Genomic DNA, 20,973 nt, shown 5'->3' with positions numbered 1-20,973 from the left:
AGGAAAGGCTGTACTAAGTATTTGGAGGGTTGGTTTGTTTTCCTTCTTGCTGCTGCTGCTGTTTCCTCGAGGATGAAGGGAAAGATAAAACCCTTCCGGCTCGGTTCGTGGTTTCCTTAGCCCCATTCCTCGAAGGTGACGAAACTTCAGCACATCTCTGTCCACTTCGGAAACAAGAGGATTCCCTCAAGAGCAAATAGGCGGAAACAACGACCCCGCGCCCGGCGTTTTTCTGAGCTCCTAAACAGGGAGAGAGACCAGACAAAACAAACAAGCCAAGGCGACACAGCCAGGTTACCACTGGGCAGCAGGGCGGGAGCGCAAGGGCCCTTCCCCACAACTAGCGCCTCCTAGGGTTCCGCCCCCGGGGGCGGGGCTGACCGCTCTTTCCGGGTTTGCGAGCGGAAGTGGGCGAATTTGAATCCTGTGGGCCGTTAAATGTGGCTGCTCGCGATCGGCGTGGGGCGACGCAGAGCGGGCCGGGAAAAGTGGCACTGACGCTCTGGAACTTCTGTCCAGCTCGCCTTGGTGAGTAAATGGGGAACGGGAAGACGCAGAGCGTTCCAGAGTGAGAAGCGGGACCGTGGGGTGGGAGAGGGTGTCAGGAGGCCGGACGGCGCAGCAGGGGCCTCGCAGTGGTTTTGGGGACGTCTGGTGCTGGGTCCGGGCCTGGAGACTTTGGGAATTCGGGGCACTGGGGGCGTTTGCCGATCAGCGCTCTCGACTGTTGCGCACACCAGCCAGCCCTCAGTGTTGAGGATTCGGAGGCCCTGCGGGTCCTCCAAGAGTAAACCTTGTTTATACGCATCCTCCGTGGCTTTTTTTTAACCCGTAGTTTATTATATCCACCAATTCGACTTGAATGCTGAAGCTTCAACAGTCGTTAAATCTCATTGTGAAAGCGTTGCCACGTTTAAACAAATCTCTTTTTATGAAAGATGGAAGATTGGGGCAGGTTTAGAATGAAAAGATGCTCTACGTGGCTCCGAGTTCCTACTAAGAGAGATACCCGGACAACCTTGATTAACTCTGGACTGCAGGGAAGTGACAGTCTTTGAAATGCCTGGGTGGCATTTAAACTGAAATTCGAGTATCCTTTGTATTTAAAACCCGGATATTTTTCTTTCACTGTTGACATTTTTCATGTACCGCAAAAATCCGAGACTCTTGCTCATTTAAACCGGCTATAGTAACAGCGGTGGTGATTCTCTAGGGTCTTAGTTTGCAAACAATAGGGATAAGGTTTAGTTCCACCGCCCTGCCTTTTCGCCTCCCTCATTCTTTGGCCAACTGGGTTATTATGGAGTCTTTTTGGAAGTAATCCACTAATGCTTTGAGCATCTGTTTTCTTTGGGTTTTATTATTTTGGGCTTTTTTATTTTTAATGATGAACTATCTGAAATATGGAACTCTGTCTAACCCAGTAGTAAAGTCATGCCTTCTGGAATGGTTTAAAAGTGTGCCATAAGTGTAAACTATAAATGAGAACTTTAAATGTGTACAAGTTTTATATCTTTATTAAAAATCGTCAGTTTTGTGTAGCTTAATACTAAAAGATATTTTAAGTTCCTTTTAAGATTTTAACACCATGATATTGTACCATGTAAATGTATAAATATCTTTTTAAAAGTAGGACTTCATAATAATCGGAATAAAGACATTCCTTCCTCCCATGCTGGCTATTCCAGCACACCCATTCTTCCTGCTATTGAACTTTTGTTTTAAGTGTTAGCCAGGAAGAATAGATGTAAATACTCGGTGTTTAGGATAGTTAAAATATGAGCATTTTTCATATAGTCTTTGTAACAAAGACATTGGCTATATTTCTCTTAGCCTTTCTGCTCAATTCATATGTGCTGTCAACAAATGGTAATTTTTAAAAATGGATCGCTATATCCTAATCTCTTTCTTTTTTTTCTACCTGTATTATTTTCATTGAATTTTTGCTCTTTCTTGAATCAGTGAGTTTCAGAATTTATTGTATACATTACCTTGAAGGATTTGTTCAATACTGATTCCTGCACTCCAGACGTCAGATTCCGAATCAGTAGATCTGGAGGATGACCTTGAAGAGTCTGCATGTTTAACTGAAAGGTTAGAAAATTCTGTGAGTTTTAAAAACACTGATTTGATCTGTCTTAGAGAGGCATTATAATGTGTTGATTAAAGACCTGGAACTGGGGCCAGATTGCCTTGGTTTGAAGCCCATCTCCACCACTTGATAGCTAGGTGACCCTGAGCAAGCTGTTTAACCTCTCTGTGCTTCATTTCCCTTTACCATATAATGGGGTTACCTACTTTGTAGATTTATTGTGAGGGTTGAATGAGTTAATATATACAAAGACCTTAGAATAGTGTGTGCCACATAGCAAATGATACATAAGTCTCCAATTACATTGAGTTACTAAACTGTAAAAACCGCATCACATACATTCATTAATCTTTACAATATTGCTGAGGTAGTTATTATCTTTAAATAAGAAAACAGGCTAAGAGTGGCTCAGTAATTTGTTCTCACACAACTAATAACACATTGGAAGTGAAGTCGGAAATTAGATATAACTCAAAAGTTTATGCTTTTTTAAAAAAGTAGTATTTCTTGCCTCTCCTCAGTCTCCTTCCAGATGTTGCTCCATAAAAATCTCTGATGGCTTCCCATTGTCTACCATATATGATTCAAATTTCTTAGCTTTCCTTTTTATTTACAGAGCCCTTCAGAGTCTGGTACCAACTTCTCTTCCCAAGGACCATCTTCATAATATTACGCCACTCTCTTCCAACCTGCTGATGTTCCACCAATGCTACTAGAATCCTCCAAATCTATCTCTTACTATTTATACATATTTAGCCATTGGCCTTTTTATACATATTTAGCCATTAGCCTTTTTATTTCCCCCATAAGATTTTACTCAGATGGGTTTAAAGACTTCTCCAGGCCATGCTTCTTCCTCGGTGCAATTTGCTTATAAATAGATAGTGCAAGACTGCCCTTGTTCTTTTAATTTTTATGTCTACAGTGCACAGTGCAGAACAGTGAGTGTCATGATACTCTAGAACTGTGTATGTTAGTGAGTACTTATTATTTTAACAATTTAACACATTTTGTCTTGCGTTAATGACTGAAAAAAGTTGTTGCTTTTTTTTTTGAAGGCTTGGCTTTTTTCTGAGGTTATAGCATATAATTCTTTGTAGTTTAGTAGAGATTTTAGTGATAGCATATGGTTTATAAACTTAATATGGAAAAATAAGTATTGAAATTATAGGCTCAGAAGACATTTCAAGTGGGAAAAAATCAGGAGCAATGTTTGTTAATGTTCATGAATTTAATTCATGCTTTATACATATTTTCTCAATCCGCACAACCATTTTATTATCTCTATATTAAGATGAAGAAACTGAGGCACCAAAAGATTTAATAACTTTTAAAATGATTTTTAAGATATTTAACTTCCTCTTGGTACAGTTTTTTTTTTTTTTTTAATTATAAGAGTGGTATATGTTAGGTGTAATAAGAAGTATCTTAATTCAAAATGTTAGGAATTAAAAAACAGAAAACTTTTCCTTTTCAGTTTAAACAGTTAAGACAGTTACCTAATCTCCTTGCCCGTAGCTTTTCTTTAAAAACCTGTCCAACAATGTAGGGACATCATTCTCACAACCAGTGGGTAGGGTTGGTCTAAGGAACATAAAGCCTATCCCATACCACTTCCCCAACAAAAGTGGTACAGGTATTTATATCGGAGCTGCCTATCTGATGCAGGCTAGACCATTCATGTGATATCTTGATTTTGGAGTTAGGATATCACAAGACTATTGGAAGCCAAGCTGGAAAGGTCTTATGTGTTGCTATGACAGTGGAATCATGAAGAAACATGAAAATGGACATATGGAGCCAATGGGTGGCAGGGTGGGGGAGGATGACTCCTGTTTCCTGAGGACTAATTGTATATTTATAACTTAATGTAAACTTGTAACTTTGTTGCTTGTGTGTGTGTGTGTGTGTGTGTGTGTGTGTGTGTGTGTGAGTGATATGGAGTCTCACTGTGTTGCCCAGGCTGGAATGCAGTGGTGCGATCTTGACTCACTGCAACCTCCACCTCCCCAGTTCCAGTGATTCTCCTGTCTCACTCTCCCGATTAGCTGGGTTACAGGCAGCCACCGCCACGCCCAGCTAATTTTTGTGATTTTAGTAGAGACAGAGTTTCGCCATGTTGGTCAGGCTGGTCTCAAATTCCTGACCTCAAGTGATCTGCCCGCCTAGGCCTCCGAGAGTGCTGGGATTACAGGCGTGAGCCACTGTGCCCAGCCACTGCTTTTTATCTTACACTTATCTTTTTGTTTTAAATAAAAATTGTTAACTTTTAAACAAGTATCTGGTATACAATTTGTATGCAATAAAAGTCATCCATTTTAGGGGTATAGTGCAATGAGTTTTAGTAAATGTATTCTCTTGTATGAATATACCACAGTTTGTTTTATCCATATACCATTGTTACAGTTTTTAGTTGTCACAAATAAAGTATTGACCTTTGTGATATCTTTTGTGAATAGTGCTGCTATGAATATATGTATGCAAGTTTTTGTTTGAATTAAAACATTTCAATTCTTTTGGTTATATACCTGGTGGAATTGCTGGGTGATATGGTAGTCTTGTTTAATGTGTTGTGGAATTGCCAAACTGTTTTCCGTACTTGCTGCATCATTTCACTTTCCCACTAGCAATATGTAAGGGTTCTAATTTCTCCGTATCATCGTTAACACTTACTATTTTAGTTTGTAAAAATAATTATTATAGTACCGTAGTGGACATGGAGTGGTATCTCATTGTGGCTTTGATTTACCTATCACTAATATAATGAGCTTTTTTTCATGTGCTTGTTGGCCATTTGAATATTTTCTTTGGAGAAATGTCTATTCAGATATTTTGTTCATTTTTAAGTTGGATTACTTGTCTTTTTATTGTCGCATTGTAAGAGTTTCTAATGTATTCTAGGTACTAGACCCTTATCAGGTTATATGATTTCTGAATATTTTTTCCTATTCTGTAGATTGTCATTAGATGCATAAGTTTTATATTTTGGTAAAGTTCAATTTATTGTTTTCTTGTTCTTATGCTTTTGGCGTCATATCTCAGAAACCATTGCCAAATACAAGGTCATGAAAATTTACCGCTAGATTTTCATTTAAGAGATTTATAGTTCCGTCTTTTACATTTAGGTCTTGATCCTTTTCGAGTTGATTTTTTTAATGCGTGTGAGGTAGGGGTTCAATCTACCTCATTCCTTTTTTTTTTTTTGAGATGGAGTCTCGCTCTGTCGCCCAGGCTGAAGTGCAGTGGCGCATTCTCGGCTCACTGCAAGCTCCGCCTCCTGGGTTCACGCCATTCTCCTGCCTCAGCCTCACAAGTAGCTGGGACTATAGGCACCCACCACCACACCCGGCTAGTTTTTTTGTATTTTTAGTAGAGACTGGGTTTCACCATGTTAGCCAGGATGGTCTCCATCTCCTGAGCTCGTGATCTGCCTGCCTCGGCCTCCCAAAGTGCTGGGATTACAGGTGTGAGCCACCGCGCCTGGCCAACTTAATTCCTTTTTACATGGTTATCTGGTCGTCCCAGGACCATTTGTTGAAGAGACTGTTTTCTTCCCATTTAGTGGTCTTGGCACCCTTATTGAAAATCAGTTTACTATAGAGAATGTAAGTTTATTTATTGACTCTTTCTTCTTTTCCATTGATGTGTATGTCTGTCCTTGTGCCAGTACCACATTGTCTTGATTACTGTGGATTTGTAGTAAGTTTGGAATTGGAAAATTTGAATCCTCCAGCTTTTTCTTTTTGGGGATCATTTTGACTATTCAGGATTCCTTGCAGTTTAGGCTTAACTTTTCCATTCCTGCAAAAAAGGCCATTGGGATTTTGACAGGAATTGTTTTAAATCTATAAATTGCTTTGGGGAGTATAACCATCTTAGTGACACAGTTTTTCAACCCATGGATGCAAAATGTCTTTTCATTTATTTAGGGTTCTTTAATTTCTTTCAGCACTGTTTTGTGGTTTTCAGTGCACAAATGTTGCACCACCATCATTAAATTTATTACTAAGTAATTTTTATGCTATTGTAACTGGATTTGTTTACTTAATTTCCTTTTTGAATCATTCATTGTTGTATAGAAATACAACTGATATTTGTGTGTTGATCTTGCATCCTGTAACTTAGCTGAATTCGTTTAGTAGCTCTAACAGTTTTTCATGAATTCTCTAGGAAATTCTACATATAAGATCATGCTTTCTTTGAATAGAGTTACTTCTTGCTTTCTTGCTTTATTATTCTGAATAGACCTTCTGGTTCAGTGTTGAGTAGAAGTGGTGGAAGTGTGTGTCTTTGTTTTGTTACAGATTTTAGGTGGAAAGTGTGCGGTCTTTCACCAATAATTTTGTTAATTACAGGTTTGTTTTTCCATAGATGCTGAGGAAGTTCCCTTATAGTCCTAAATGTTTGAGTGTATTTATCATTGAGTATTGTATTTTGTCAGATGTTTTTCTGCATCTATTGAGATGAGCATGTGACCTTTTCCTTTTTCTCAATTAAAATGCTATATTATATTGATTGATTTCCATATGTTGAACCACCTTTGCATTTCTGGGATAAATCCCACTTGGTTGTGGTACAAAATTTTCTTTATCAGAATTCAGTTTGCTGGCAGTTTGTTAAGTATATGCATCTATGTTCATAACAGATATTGGCTTGTAGTTTTCTTTTCTGTGATGTCTTTTTCTGGCTTTGGTATCAGGGTATTGGTGGCTTCATAAAATGAGTTGGGAAGTGTCCTCATATCTTTTGGAGGGGTTTGAGAAAGAATGGGTGCCAATTTTTCTTTAAAGGTTTAGTAAGGTTTCAGCTACTCAGGAGACTGAGGCAGGAGAATTGCTTTAACCTGGGATGCGAAGGTTGCAGTGAGTCGAGATAGCGCCACTGCACTCCAGCCTGGGCGACAGAGTGAGACTCCATCTCGGGGGGGATACAAAAAAAATATTTAATAAGGTTCACCAGTGAACCCATCTGGGCTAGGACTTTTATTTGTTGGGAGGTTTTTCATTAGTGATTCAATCCCTCGTTTGTAGATTTGTTGAAATTTTCTATTTCTTCTTGTCACTTTTGTTTATTTAACCTATTGTTTTAATTTGTTAACTAACTTCTTAGAGTACAATTGTTCATAATAGTCCCATTTAATTCTTTTTATTTCTATTAGGTCTGTAGCAGTGTCCCACTTTGATTTCTTCTGATTTAGTAATTTGAGTCTTCTTTTTTCTCTGGATCATCTAACTAAACATTTTCAATTTTGTCGATCTTTTCAAGCAATTTTTATTTCATTGATTCTCAATTTAAAAATTTTTTATTACATTATCTGGACTCTAAATTATTTCCTTCTTTCTGCTAGCTTTGGGTTTAGTTTGGTCTTTTTCTAGTTTCTTTGGGCATAAAGTTGAGATATTGTTTTGGGGGCTTGATTTTATTTATCTCTAAGTATTTTCTAATTTCCCTTGTGATTTCTTTTTTGACCTTTTGTCTATTTAAAGTTGTGTTATTTAATCTGCATATGTTTCTCAATTTTCCAGTTTTCCTTTTCTTACTGATTTCTGGTTTCATTGTGTAGTCATTGGAGAAGATATTTGGTGTGATTTCAGTCTTGTGAAATGTATTATTTTGTGGTCTAACATATGATCTGTCCACGGATATTGTTCCACGTGCATTTGAGAAGAATGTTTCATTCTGTTGTTGTAGGGTGTATATGTCTGTTAAGTCTAAACTATTTCTCCTTTCATTTCTGTCAAATTTTGCCTCATATATTTTGGGGCTCTTATTAGGTGGGTTTGTGTTTATAATTGTCATGTCTTCTTGATGCCATGTCTTCTATAATTGTCATGTCTTGATGGATTGAGCTTTTTAGTCAGTCTTTATTGTCCTTTGAGTCCTTTAACAATCTTCAACTTAAAACCTATTTTGTCTGATATTAGTATAAACACCCAGGCTTACTTTTGATTACTGTTTGTACGAAGTATCTTATTCTGTCCTTTTACTTTCCATCTATTTGTGTTTTGTGATCTATAACTTGACTCTAGTAGATAGTGTATGTATGGATTTTTAAAAAATTCATTCTGTCAACCTTTGCCTTTTAATTGAAGAGTGTAATTCATTTACATTTAATTACTGTTAAGGAAGGATTTCTGCCATTTTAGTATTTGTTTTCTATATGTCATATCTTTTCTGTTCTTCATGTCCTTCATTATTGCCTTTTGTTTACTTAATTTGTGTAGTGTACCATTTTGATTCCCTTCTCATTACCTTTTCTGCACGTATTTTTTAGTTATATTCTTAGTGGCTATCTTGGGGATTACAATTAATATCTTAAGCTTATAACAACCTAGTTTGAATTGGTACCCACTTAGCTTTCATAGTATACAAAAATTACACTTCTGTTTATCTCATCCTTCTTCCTAAATGTTATTGTGTCAAATTACATTTTTATATTTTTTGCTCATTTTACATTTATACATAATGTGCCCAATAACATTGCTTTATATTTATTTTACGTGTTTTTCTTTTAAATCATATAGAAAAAAGAGAATTACCAAAAGTGCAATAATACTACTGGCTTATATATTTGCTTCTGTAGTTACCTTTACTGGTGTTTTTATTTCCTCATATGACTTTGAGTTACTGTCTGGTGTCCCATTAGCATCTCTAGTAGATCTACTAAAAGATTCCCTTTCACCCTAGACCCCAGGTCTACCAGACCTGAGAAACAGCCATCCTTATCTGTCTCTTGGATGATTTTCCAAAGAATATAATGTAAACTTTTAAGAAACTTTTTATTGAGGTATAATATATGTGCCAAATAAATTTTAAGTACAAAATTTTGTTCATTATAAAAAAAATTCAAACAATGCCAAAATTTATAAGAAATTAAAAGAAAAAGCCCCTACCCCATTCTCTCTTCCCAGGGATAACCACCATTAACAGTTAGGGACCTAGAAACTTTATGGTCTTTCTTGATCTCAGAAACTTCTGATCTTTCTGAGTTCCTTTCACCCTTCCTTCTCGCCATCGAATGACTTCTTCTACTTTGCGTGTAAGAAACCTAATAGGTAAGTATTATCATCTCCATTGGACACAAGGCAGAGCCAGGAGTTCAAACACAAAATGTATGATTCAAGTGTGGTGTTCTTTCTACCATGTTCCTCTGCGTGGGTCCTGTCTAGAATCTTAGAGTTTAATTGCTCTGTCACATAAGGTAGCAGATACATTGTCCTGTTAAGATATAACTAAGGCCTTATTTTTTTAGACAGGAGAAGACCTGGTCATGTGGCAGCTGTGACAGAATAGCGTTTATTGCCTGAACCGTAGTAAAAAGGATGCCACCTGCTTTAAGAAGGGTAGTTTGGATTGGGCTGGTTATTTAGAGCCTGACTTGGTCAGTGGAAGGGGCTAGGACTGGAATAAGAGCTGCCCACTGGGTCAGAGTTAGGACAAGCTGGTGAAGGGGGGAATTATATTACTGTCTGATTATCCAATCCAAGGAGTTTTATATAATCCAACCAAATGGCAGAATCAGCAAGAGCAACTTCCAGAAGAAATTCCTTACATTCCCCAGACATCCCAGGCTTTCACACGCTGTTGTGCCTTTGCACACACTCTACTTAGAATGCTTTTTCTGCGTTGTCTGCTCAGCATGTTTATCTTTCACAATTACGTTATAATATCGCCACCTCTATAAGACTACACCGCATGTGGGTGAAATATTTGTTTACTTGCCTGCTTCCCATGTGAGTATGTGTACTGATCTTCACTATTGAAACATAGTTTTGCTGCAGATAGGATTCTTTGTTGACAGGTTTGGGTTTTTTTCCTGTCTTTCAGCACTTTAAATATGTCATCTCACTGCCTTCTGGAACTCTATGGTTTCTAATGAGAAATTGGCTCTTAATCTTATTGGGGATATTTTGTATGTGTTAATCACTTCTTTCTTGCTGCTTTCAAGATTCTTTGTCTTTATTTTTGTCAGTTGGACTATACTGTGTCTCAATGTGGAACTCCTAGAATTTGTCCTGATTAAAGATCTTGAGCTTCTTAAAAGAATGTATAGATTGAAGTCTTACATGTATAGATTTCAGTCTTACATGAAATTTGGGAAGGTTTTGGCTATTATTTCTTCAAACATTCTTTCTGTTCCACTTTCTGTGGTCCTTCTTGGACTCCTATTAAGCATATATTGGTATGCTTGATAGTATCTCGTAGTCTCTTGGGCTCTGTTTCTTTTTCATTTTTTTCTTTCTGCTCTTCAGACTGGATAATTTCAACTAACCTGTCTTCAAGTTCACTGATGCTTTCTCCTGCCTGCTCAAACGTGCTGTTAAACCTCTGTAATGAATTTATTATTTCAGTTATTATACTTTACAGCTGCAGAATTTCTATTTCTTTTTTATCATTTCTGCTACTTTATTGACATTCTCTATTTGTTGAGACCTTGTTGAGTGTGAGTTTTTTGCCAGGTTTTTCTGTATTTCTAGGGAGGTACAGACCTGCAGAGCCCCTTGCTCCACCATTTTTGTTGATGTGTTCTGTATTACTGAATTTGAAGAGTTTTTCAAAAAAATGTATTGTGGCTCTAACTAAGTCCTTTATCAGATTATGATTTGCAAATACTTTCTCAGTCTGAGGCTTGTCTTATTCTCTTAACAGTGTCTTTTGATGAGCAGACGATACTAACTTTAAGCGTAGTTTGTCTTTTTTTGTCTTGTGCTTTTGGTATTGTATCTAAGAAATCTTATGTAACATAAAGTCACAGAAATTTTCGCCTGTGTGTTTTTTCTAGAATTTTTATAGTTTACATTTTGTAGGTTTACATTTTGTATTTAGAACTGTAATTCATTTTGAGTTCATTTTTTGTGAGACTTAAGTATTCTTGTGGGTGTTGTAGTGTTTTTTTTTTTCTATTTTAATTTGCATTTCCTTTATGACCAGTCATGTTCATATTTTCTTTTGCTTGTTGGCTATGTTGTGTTTTGTTTTTTTTTTTTTTAAGTGTCTGGTCAGATCTTTTGTCCATTTTGTTCATTTTATTGTGATGTCTTCTGTTTGAGTTATAAGCATTCTTTATACGTTATGGATACAAATCCTTTGTCAGGTTATATGTTTTGCCAGTGTTTATTCCCCATCTGTGTTTTGCCTTTTTCCTTGCTTAACTATGTCTTTTGATTAGAAAGTTGTTAATTTTGGTGTTTAATTCATCAGTGTTTTCTGTGATTCAGTTTCCTCAGAAATCTTTGCCAAACCCCAAGATCATGAAGAATCTTCCCTATGTTTTCTTTTAGAAGTTTTTTTTCTTGTGATCCAATTTGAATTAACTTTTAATATATGAGGTCAATGTTCTTCCCCCACCCTCTGCCCAAAACATTAAGTTATTTCAATACTATTTATTGAATAGACTACCATTTGAATACAGTGAATTACCTTGGTATCTTTGTTGAAAAGCAATTGTCTGGGTCTGTTTCTGGCCTTTCCCTTGTGTTCTATTGAGCTATATATCTGACTTTTCCCTTATGTTCTATTGAGCTATATGTCTCTCTTGATTAATGTAGCTCTATAAGAAGTCATGAAATCACATAGTTGGAGACCACTGACTTTTTCTTTTTAAAAACGTTTTTGCTATTACAAGACCTTCGCATTTTTATGTAGGTTTTAGAATCAGCATGCCAGTTTCTTTAAAAAAAAAAAAAAAAAAAAAAACCTGCTGGGGATTTTGGTTGGGATTGGTCTTTCATTTCTCTCAGCAATGTTTTGTAGCTTTTCAGAGTGTAGTCTTCTTGCACATCTTTTACTAAGTTTTTATCCATTACAAATAGAATTGTTCTCTAATTTTCTGATTAATTCTTGCTGCTATACAGATTTGCCTTGTTTCATTAGAACTTGTTAAAGTCACTTATTCTTGTAAATGTGTTGGTAGGATTTTCTATGTAGATGACCATATGTGAAAACAGTTTTACTTCATCCTTCACAGTTTTGTCTTCTTTTCCCTTGGAGTACACTGTTGAATCAGAGATTAAGGTGAACATTTGTAGATTCCCTTTGCTAGGTTGAAAAAATTTATTTTACCCACAGTTTGCTTTACAGTTTTGTTATGATTGGATATTGACATTTGACAGATGCCCTTTTGTATCTGTTGAGATTGCCTCGCAGTACAATGTGGAAATTAATGCACATTTGTAGATGCCCTTTATTAGGTTGAGAAAATTCCCGTCTGTTTCTGGTTTGTTTTACAGTTTTATCATGATTGGTTGTTGAATTTTGTCAGATGCTCTTTCTGCATCTATTGAGATGATAATACTTTTTTCCCCTTTATTTTATTAACATGGCGTATTACTTTAATTTTCAGATGATATCTAATCTTACATTTCTAAGATAAACCCAGTTAAGATATATTATCCTTTTTTTTTTAATTAAAAGAAAAACTACCGATGATTGACTAAATTTGCCAGGTACTCTCGTGGCATTTATGTGTTGCTTCTAATTCTTACAATAACCTGTAATTAGCTTCTAGCTTGAGGGATGGTAAAATTGAGGCTGAGGTCTCAGGAAAAAATATATAGAACACGAGGGAAAGTCTAAACTTCATACCTTCAATGCCCCTAGTACTCTTTCTACTATACCATGCTACTTTTTGTAATAATTTATAGTTAAAAAATATTGAAGATCATACTGTTGTTTTATGTACTTTTCTTTTTTTGATGGAGGTCTCACTGTGTTGCTCAAGGTGAACTCAAATTTCTGAGCTCAAGCAATCCTCCTGCTTCAGCCTCTCAAGTAGCTGGGACTACAGGTGCATACCACTGTGCCTGGCTTTTATGTACATTTTTGAGATATATATATTTCCTAGAATGTGAATAATTGATTCATGAAAAAAAAAATTCTAATAGCTTTTAACCTCTACCATTCAATGTCTTTCTTCTAATTTTATCTTTGCTGTTACTGTGAACCCAAGTTACTAACAAATCTTTAAGAGTATTTTTTTTGTCTCCAAATTTGTAGGAGCACCTAAAGTGTATTAACTGTCTATCCCAAGGTAGCATGGGTGTGTATTAGTCACAGTTCTCCAGAGAAACAGAAACAATAGGATATACGTTTGTGTGTGTGTGTGTGTGTGTGTGTGTGTGTGTGTGTGTGAAGAGGAGAGAGAAGGATTGATTAATTTATAAGGTACTGACTCACATGATTGTGTAGTGTGAACAGCCCCATTGTCTGCAAACTGGAGACCCAGGAAAGTCCTGCAGTGTAGTTTGAATGTCTAGAGCCAAAGAGCTGATGGTATAGGTGCGAGTTCCGATATGAAGGCCTGAAAACCAGGAACACCAAGGACAGAAGATTGATGTCCTACCTCAAGCAGTCAGACAGAGAGCAAATTTAACCTTTTTCTGCCTTCTGGTTTTATTCAGGCCCTCAGTGGACTAGCTAATGTCTACCCACACTGGGGATGGCCATCTGCTTTACTTAGTTCACCAGTTCAAATGCTGATCTTTTCCAGAAACACTCTCACAGACACATCCAGACGTAAGTTTAACCAGTTATCTGGGCATCCTGTGGCCTGGTAAAGATAACACATAAAATTAACCATCACACTGGGTTAGTCTTGATCTTGAATTTTTTGGGAATGTTTTATATTACTTTTAATTCAATTATTTTTAAACCTTTTTTATTTTGAAATAATTCTAAAGTTACAGGAAAGTTACAAGAAAAGTACAAAGAACTACATATGTCCTTACCTAGATTAACCACTTTTTATTATTTTCCACATTCACTTTATCATTCTGCGGTGTTGTACATTTGCATGTACTTTCCCTTTTCTGAACCGTTGGAGAGTAGGTTGCATATGTCTGGTCCCCCTACCCCTTAATACTTCAGTATTTCCTAAGAACAGCGATAGTCTACTGAATAACCTAAGTATGGATACCAATTTCAGGAAACTTAGCATAAATAAAATACTTTCAACAATATATTGTTTTGGTCAGTTGCCTCAATGACATCCTTTGGAGCAGTTTTATTCCCCAGTGCAGGATACAGACCAGGATCCTTCATGCATTTGTAGTAAATAAAATACAGTTCATTTTTGTTTTTAGGTTTGGAGGTACATGTGAAGGTTTGTTACATAGGTAAACAACATGTCACAGGGATTTGTTGCACATACTATTTCATCACCCAGGTTTTAATCCCAATAGCCAATAGTTATTTGCTGCTCCTCGCCCTCCTCCCACCCTCCTGCATCAGGTAGATGCCATGTCTCTTGTTTCCTTCTTTGTGTTCATGAGTTCTTAACATGTAGCTCCCACTTACAAGTGATAACATGCGATATTTGGTTTTTTGTTCCTGTGTTACTGTTCTAAGGATGATAGCCTCGGGCTCCATCCATGTTCCTGCAAAAGACATGATCTTATTCTTTTTTATGGCTGTGCAACATTTTATGGTGTATTTGTACCACATTTTCTTTATCTGTTCTGTCATTGATGAGCATTTAGGCTGATTCCATGTCTTTGCTATTGTGAATAGTGGTGCAGTAAACGTTCGTGTGCATATATCTTTATGGTAGAATGATTTATAGTCCCCTGGCTATATACCCAGTAATGAGATTGTTTTGTAAAATGGTAGTTCTGCTTTTAGCTCTTTGAGGAATTGCCATACTGCTTTCCCAAGTGGTTGAACTAATTTACACTCCCACCAACAGCGTACAAGTGTTTCCTTTTCTCCACAACCTTACCCGCATCTGTTATTTTTTGACTTTGTGATAGTAGCCATTCTGACTGGTGTGAGATGGTATCTCATTGTGGTTTTGATTTGCATTTCTCTAATGATTAGTGATGTTGAGCTGTTTTTCATATGGTTGTTGGCCACGTATATGTCTTCTTTTGAGAAGTATCTGCTTATATCCTTTGGCCACTTTTTAATGGGGTTGTTTTTCTCTTGTAAATTAAAGTTCCTTATAAATGCTTTTGATGAAATTCAACACCCCTTCGTGTTAAAAACTCTCAATAAACTAAGTATTGAAGGAACGTGCCTCAAAATAATGAGAGCCATCTGTGACAGACCCACAGCCAACATTATACGGAATGGGCAAAAGCTAGAAGCATTCCTCTTGAAAACCAACACAAGACAAGGATACTCTCTCTCACCACTTCAACATAGTGTTGGAAGTCCTAGCCAGAGCAATCCGGCAAGAGAAAGAAATAAAGGGCATCCAAATAGGAAGAGAGGAAGTCAAACTATCTCCGCAGATGACATGATTCTGTATCTAGAAAACCCCTTAGTCTTGGCCCAAAAGCTTTTCCAGCTGATAAACAACTTCAGCAAAGTTGCAGGATGCAAAATCAGCATTCAAAAATCACTAGCATTCCTATACACCAAAAACAGCCAAACCTAGAGCCAAATCAGAAAGGCAATCCTGTTCACAGTGGCTGCAGAAAGAATGAAATACCTAGGAATACAGCTAACAAGGGAGGTGAAAGATCTCTACAGTGAGAATTACAAAGCACTGCTCAAAGAAATCAGAGAAAACACAAACAAATGGAAAAACATCCCATGTTCATGGATAGGAAGAATCAATACCATTAAAATGGCCATACTGCCCAGAACAATGTACAGATTCACTGCTATTCCTATCAAACTACCAATAACATTCTTCACAAAACTAGAAAAAGCTGTTTTAAAATTCATATGAAACCAAAAAAGAGCGCAAATAGCCAAGGCAATCCTAAGCAAAAAGAACAAAGCTGGAGGCATCACATTACCCATCTTCAAACTATACTACAAGGCTACAGTAACCAAAACAGCATAGTACTGGTACAGAAACAGACACATCAACCAGTGGAACACAATAGAGAGCCCAGAAATGAGGCCGCACATCTGCGACCATCTGATCTTTGACAAAACTGACAATAAACAAGCATAGGGAAAAGACTCCCTGTTTATTAAATGGTGCTGGGATAACTGGCTAGCCATATGCAGAAGATTGAAGCTGGACCCCTTCCTAACACGATGCACAAAAACCAACTCAAGATGGATTAAAGACTTAAATGTAAAACCCAAAACTATAAAAACCCTGGAAGACAACCTAGGCAGTATCATCCTGGACATAGGAATGGGCAAAGATTTCATGACAAGGACTCCAAAACCAATCATAACAAACGCAAAAGTTGACAAGTGGGATCTAGTTAAACTTAAGAGTTTCTGCACAGCAAAAGAAACTACCAACAGAGTAAACAGATAACTTACAGAATAGGAGAAAATGTTTGCAAACTATGCATCTGGCAAGCATCATGTTTTATTATGCAGTGCTGAATCAGAAAAATTAATTCTTTGCTATGTATAGGACATCCAAAGACAACATTTCTGAGTTGTAAAGAGAAAGAATTTAGAGTACATCGAATAATGCAATGCACAGACTAAGTTGAACCTTTCTGATTAGTGATTTAAATCAAGTCATTTCTATAGCAAGAATGTTCATTTCTTAAAAATGCTAGATTAAAAAAATCAATCTATTTCTCTTTCAAGTGCCTGATTCCAGCATGTTTTCTGTATATTCAATGTCACCTTTTTCAGTAAGATTAGGCACTTTAGAAAATGTTGGATGGGGCCAGGCACGGTGGCTCACGCCTGTAATCCCAGCACTTTGGGAGGCTGAGGCAGGCAGATCATGAGGTGAAGAGATTGAGACCATCCTGGCCAACATGATGAAACCCTGTCTCTACTAAAAATACAAAAATTAGTTGGGTGTGGTGGGGCACGCCTGTAGTCCCAGCTACTTGGGAGGCTAAGGCAGAACAATCACTTGAACCCAGGAGGTGGAGGTTGCAGTAAGCCGAGATTGTGTCACTGCACTCCAGCCTGGCAACAGAACGAGACTTTGTCTCAAAAAAAAAAGAAAAAAAGGAAACAAAATGTTGGGTGGTTAGGATCTGTTTATTTATTCAAATGTTAGCCGTTTGAATAAATTCTGGCTGGAATGAGAAGGAATTTGACTTACTTTTTTGTATTAGTTATCTGTTGTCATGTAACAAATAACTCCAGATAACTCCAGAACTTGCTGGTTTTAAATAATAAACATTTAATTACTGATAGTTTCTTTTAATCAGGAATTTGGGAGTTGCTTTGCTGTGTGGTTCTGGCTTAGGGTCTTGTATGAAGTTGCTCTCAGGCTGTTAGCCAAATTGCAGTCGTATGAAGGCTTGATTGAGGCTAGAGGATTCACTTCTAACATGGTTTATTCACATGACAGAAGGTAGAATGCCTCCATTCCTTACCAACTGGATGTCTCCATGGTGTATGCCATTTTTATGACATGGCAGCTGTCTTCCTCCATAGCATATGATCCATGATAGTGAGGAGGAAGTCACAATGCCTTTTATGACATTGTCATTTCTGCCAGTCTTTTTGGTTGAAGCAAGTTAGCAAGCACTAAGCACATCTACAATCAAGGAGAGGGGCAGGCCCTACCTTTTGAAGGAAGAAGTATGAAAGTGTATCACTGACTGATCAAGTAGAGGTAAGCAGTGGAGGACACTCAGAATACTTTTTGACAGAAGGTATTAATTAAATTGTTGATTTCCCAGGGAAGGGAATGGTTTTATTTTGTTTCTAAAGCCCAATCTGTTATTAAGACTTGGACTGTTATTAAAATATACACTTAGGTACCATTTTTTAAAAATTCTACTTGGGAAGTCCTAAAATTCATATTCTTGAAGGAAAACATCTAAAACAAATTATAAAATTCAACTCTAAAATACGTGAATAGTATTTTTTGCTAAGGTTTTGTTTTGGAGACTTATTTGAAATAAAGTGATCCTCATTCATAGTTAGAAACAAAAGTTATATTGCACATACTAGGGATTAGGAAGAAGGCTAATGTGAACTGATCAAAAGTATGAATTATGGATTGCCTTTAGAATATTCAACTTTTAGGTAACTTGATATTGTTATAATTTCAAGCTTAGAGAAAAGTTGTAAGAATAGCATAAGGAACTCATATATCCTTTATCTAGATTCATTAATTGTTCATTTTGTGCCATTTGTGTTATTCTTTGTTTCATCCTAGCCCAGTCAGCCTAACACCACCAGGGATAAACCAGTAGTCTGATAAAATTAAATTTATTGACCCACTCCAGTGAGAGAGAGTGCAAAGGAGAGGAACCACAGGGCTTCTTACCAAACGGAGTTACAGTAGATTTTGTACAGGATTTTGGAGAAGGATAGCATTTAGGTAAAATTTAAATGCCCTACATTTTGTGGTGTCTAGGTTGAATGACAGTGTAGATGTAAATCTGTGTTGTCGAATGACTAAAACATCCTTTATAAATTAAACTTTTTATGTTTACTCTAAGTGAAGTACTATTGTGTGTTTATGGAATTTTCTGCAATAAATTCATGTGTATGGATTGATTTATGATACGTTGAATTCATCACCAAAGGTTGAATTGTAGAGAAGTCCTTTAAGAGGAGGCATTTTATCTTCCTATTATATTTTATCAATTTTAAGATGGATTCACCCCTTCTACACACACACTTCTTTCCATATGGATATACAGTTTTTCTAGTACCATTTGTTTAAAAGATTTTATTTTCCCTCGTTGAATTGCTTTGGTGTCTTTGTTGAAAATGACTGGAAAAATATGGATCTGTTTCTGAGTTTTATTGAGAACTGGTCTTAGATGTATCAGCATGTTTAAAATGATGTTCTATAGCTTGTGATCCTCAATCAATTTGTTCACTTAAGGCAGTTCTGCAGTTATTGTTTGAAAATGTATAAACATCAAAAGCGCCATCATATACCTGTAGAGAATTACTAGTGCCTCTAAAAGAAAGAAGAGAAAGAAAAAAAAAATCCAAGAGACAATAAAGGAGTGCTCCTTTAACCCTACATTAATAGTTGTGGAGTGGAGCTAGGAAAAATAGTAGTCTAGACCTACTTAACTCCAAAGCCCCCTTAAAACTGGGCTCTTAGTTGTTTTATACATTCTTTTAAGAATACCAATCTTGGTGGCATAGGATATGATTTTGTAAGGAATAAAAAAATATTGAAGGCTTAGAGTCAAAGCCATTTAAGAAATTTGGACTATGACTTTTGGAAAACACGGAAATGCATATGAGCGAATCTATGTTTAAATCCGAAACACTTTTTACAGTCAGTATGAAATATAAATTCTAATTGTAAGGAAGCATTGTATCAGTTTAATTTGGTTAATCAGTCTTCATAAAATAATCTGTGTCCTACATTTTGTGGTGTCTTAGATTTCATGAAATCTGATAACAATTTTTATTTGTCGTTTTCACTCTTAGATATATATTATTCTGTATTATTTTTTGTGCTCTTTCATTATTTTCATGTGAAGTGCCATGGTGTAATCTGCAGTCACTCAGCTATGGATTAGTGTATTCCCACCAACTAACTCCTTGACCTTGGAGAGGTGTTTAACCTTTCTGAGAACTGGTTTTTGCAACTATAAATGAGGTTATATTTACCTAGTGGCATTAAGATGTTTATTCTTTTCCACTTAAATACCAAGAGATTGCACATACATTATACTTAAATTTCATTAACATTTCTAGTAGGCTAGAAATGTTCATATACCCTTGGTAAAGTGAAACATTAATGTTATTAAGATGTCAGTCTTCCTTTCTTTGATCTTTTAGAAAAAAGTTATATTTCAGTAATGATTGTAAGTATTTTTATTTGTTTAACTAGTGGGGAGTGAAGAGATAGGGACAGACCAATGTCTTTCAGTATGTAAATGGTTGAGCACCACTGTACTAGAAGAGGTAATGAGACAGTCAGGTGCCTGCAGTCCTATATAGAATCCTGGCAAATGCTACAGCCACAAATATGGTATAGACTAATCAAGGATTGTTTTTGTTTTTTGTTGTTGTTTTTGAGACGGAGTTTCACTCTTGTTGCCAAAGCTAGAGTGCAATGATGTGATCTTGGCTCACTGCAACCTCCACCTCCCAAATTCAAGCAATTCTCCTGCCTCAGCCTCCCAAGTAGCTGGGATTACAGGCGCGTGCCACTACGCCCTGCTAACTTTTTGTATTTTTAGTAGAAACGGGGTTTCACCGTGTTAGCCAGGCTAGTCTCGAACTCCTGACCTCAGGTGATCCACCCGCCTCAGCCTCCCAAAGTGCTGGGACTACAGGTGTGAGCCACTGCACCCAGCCAAAGGATTGTTTTATAGGCTGCATAAATATGAATGGCATTGCTATTGATGATGGTTTTTTTCTTTTTTCCTAAATGATGAACAATTCTGGCTAAAGCTTTGAAGAAAAATTAAATAGAAATTTCCTTGATTGACATAGGAGTTGTAGTTCTGGAAATATAATTTGTTAATATGTAAAATGGGCTTAGGTTCTAGGTTAAGATAATTACAAATAGGTTTTTTTTAACCTACTTGAATGTCCAGATGGAAATTTGAAAGTCTACACTATTGTTTGTTGTGTAGGATTGTTTGGTGCATTGCAAGATGTCCTATAATCCTGGCCTCTTTCCATTAAATACCAGTGGTCATCTTAATTGTTTTGACAACTAAAAACATTCCCTTTAATTTTAAAAATGTTCCCCAACTCTTAACACCCCCGTTGAGAACTACTGGTCTTAGATGTATTAAAGGTAAGAAAAATTACAGTACTAGAGTTTTATATGACTTATTTGTCATTATGCATTGACTGCATTTAATAAAAGTTGTTAATTTGAGACTTTTGCAATTAAGATGACTGTATTAATGTTATTTTTCCTAGTAAAATGAATGAAAATAAACCTGGTGACTCACAGAACCTTGGTAAGTAACTGTATTTAAAATAATTTTATTACAGTGAGTTTTAAATATGTTACTGAAACATTAGGACTGAAGAGGAATGAATTCCCTGGCACATACTTAGTT

General features: G+C 36.5%; 1 protein-coding gene across 3 annotated transcripts in view; it reads left to right on the top strand.

Annotated features, from left to right (window-relative positions):
- Positions 1-378: 378 nt before the first annotated feature.
- G2E3 (G2/M-phase specific E3 ubiquitin protein ligase) overlaps positions 379-20,973 on the top strand; it is a 59,506-nt gene continuing 38,911 nt past the window's right edge. The window contains exons 1-2 of one of the 3 annotated variants that reach the window (XM_011994768.1): positions 379-528; positions 20,831-20,871. In XM_011994768.1, coding sequence (XP_011850158.1) covers positions 20,835-20,871 — 37 coding nt within the window. In that variant the 5' untranslated portion in view covers positions 379-528; positions 20,831-20,834. Of the gene's footprint in view, positions 529-20,826; positions 20,872-20,973 lie in introns of those variants that run through there. The other 2 variants (XM_011994770.1, XM_011994769.1) reach the window with 2 other exon arrangements.

Source organism: Mandrillus leucophaeus, unplaced genomic scaffold, assembly GCF_000951045.1.
Source record: "Mandrillus leucophaeus isolate KB7577 unplaced genomic scaffold, Mleu.le_1.0 Scaffold460, whole genome shotgun sequence".
Taxonomy (NCBI): Eukaryota; Metazoa; Chordata; class Mammalia; order Primates; family Cercopithecidae; genus Mandrillus; species Mandrillus leucophaeus.
Note: the sequence above shows the minus strand (reverse complement) of the source record. Positions and strands in the feature narration are given on the sequence as shown.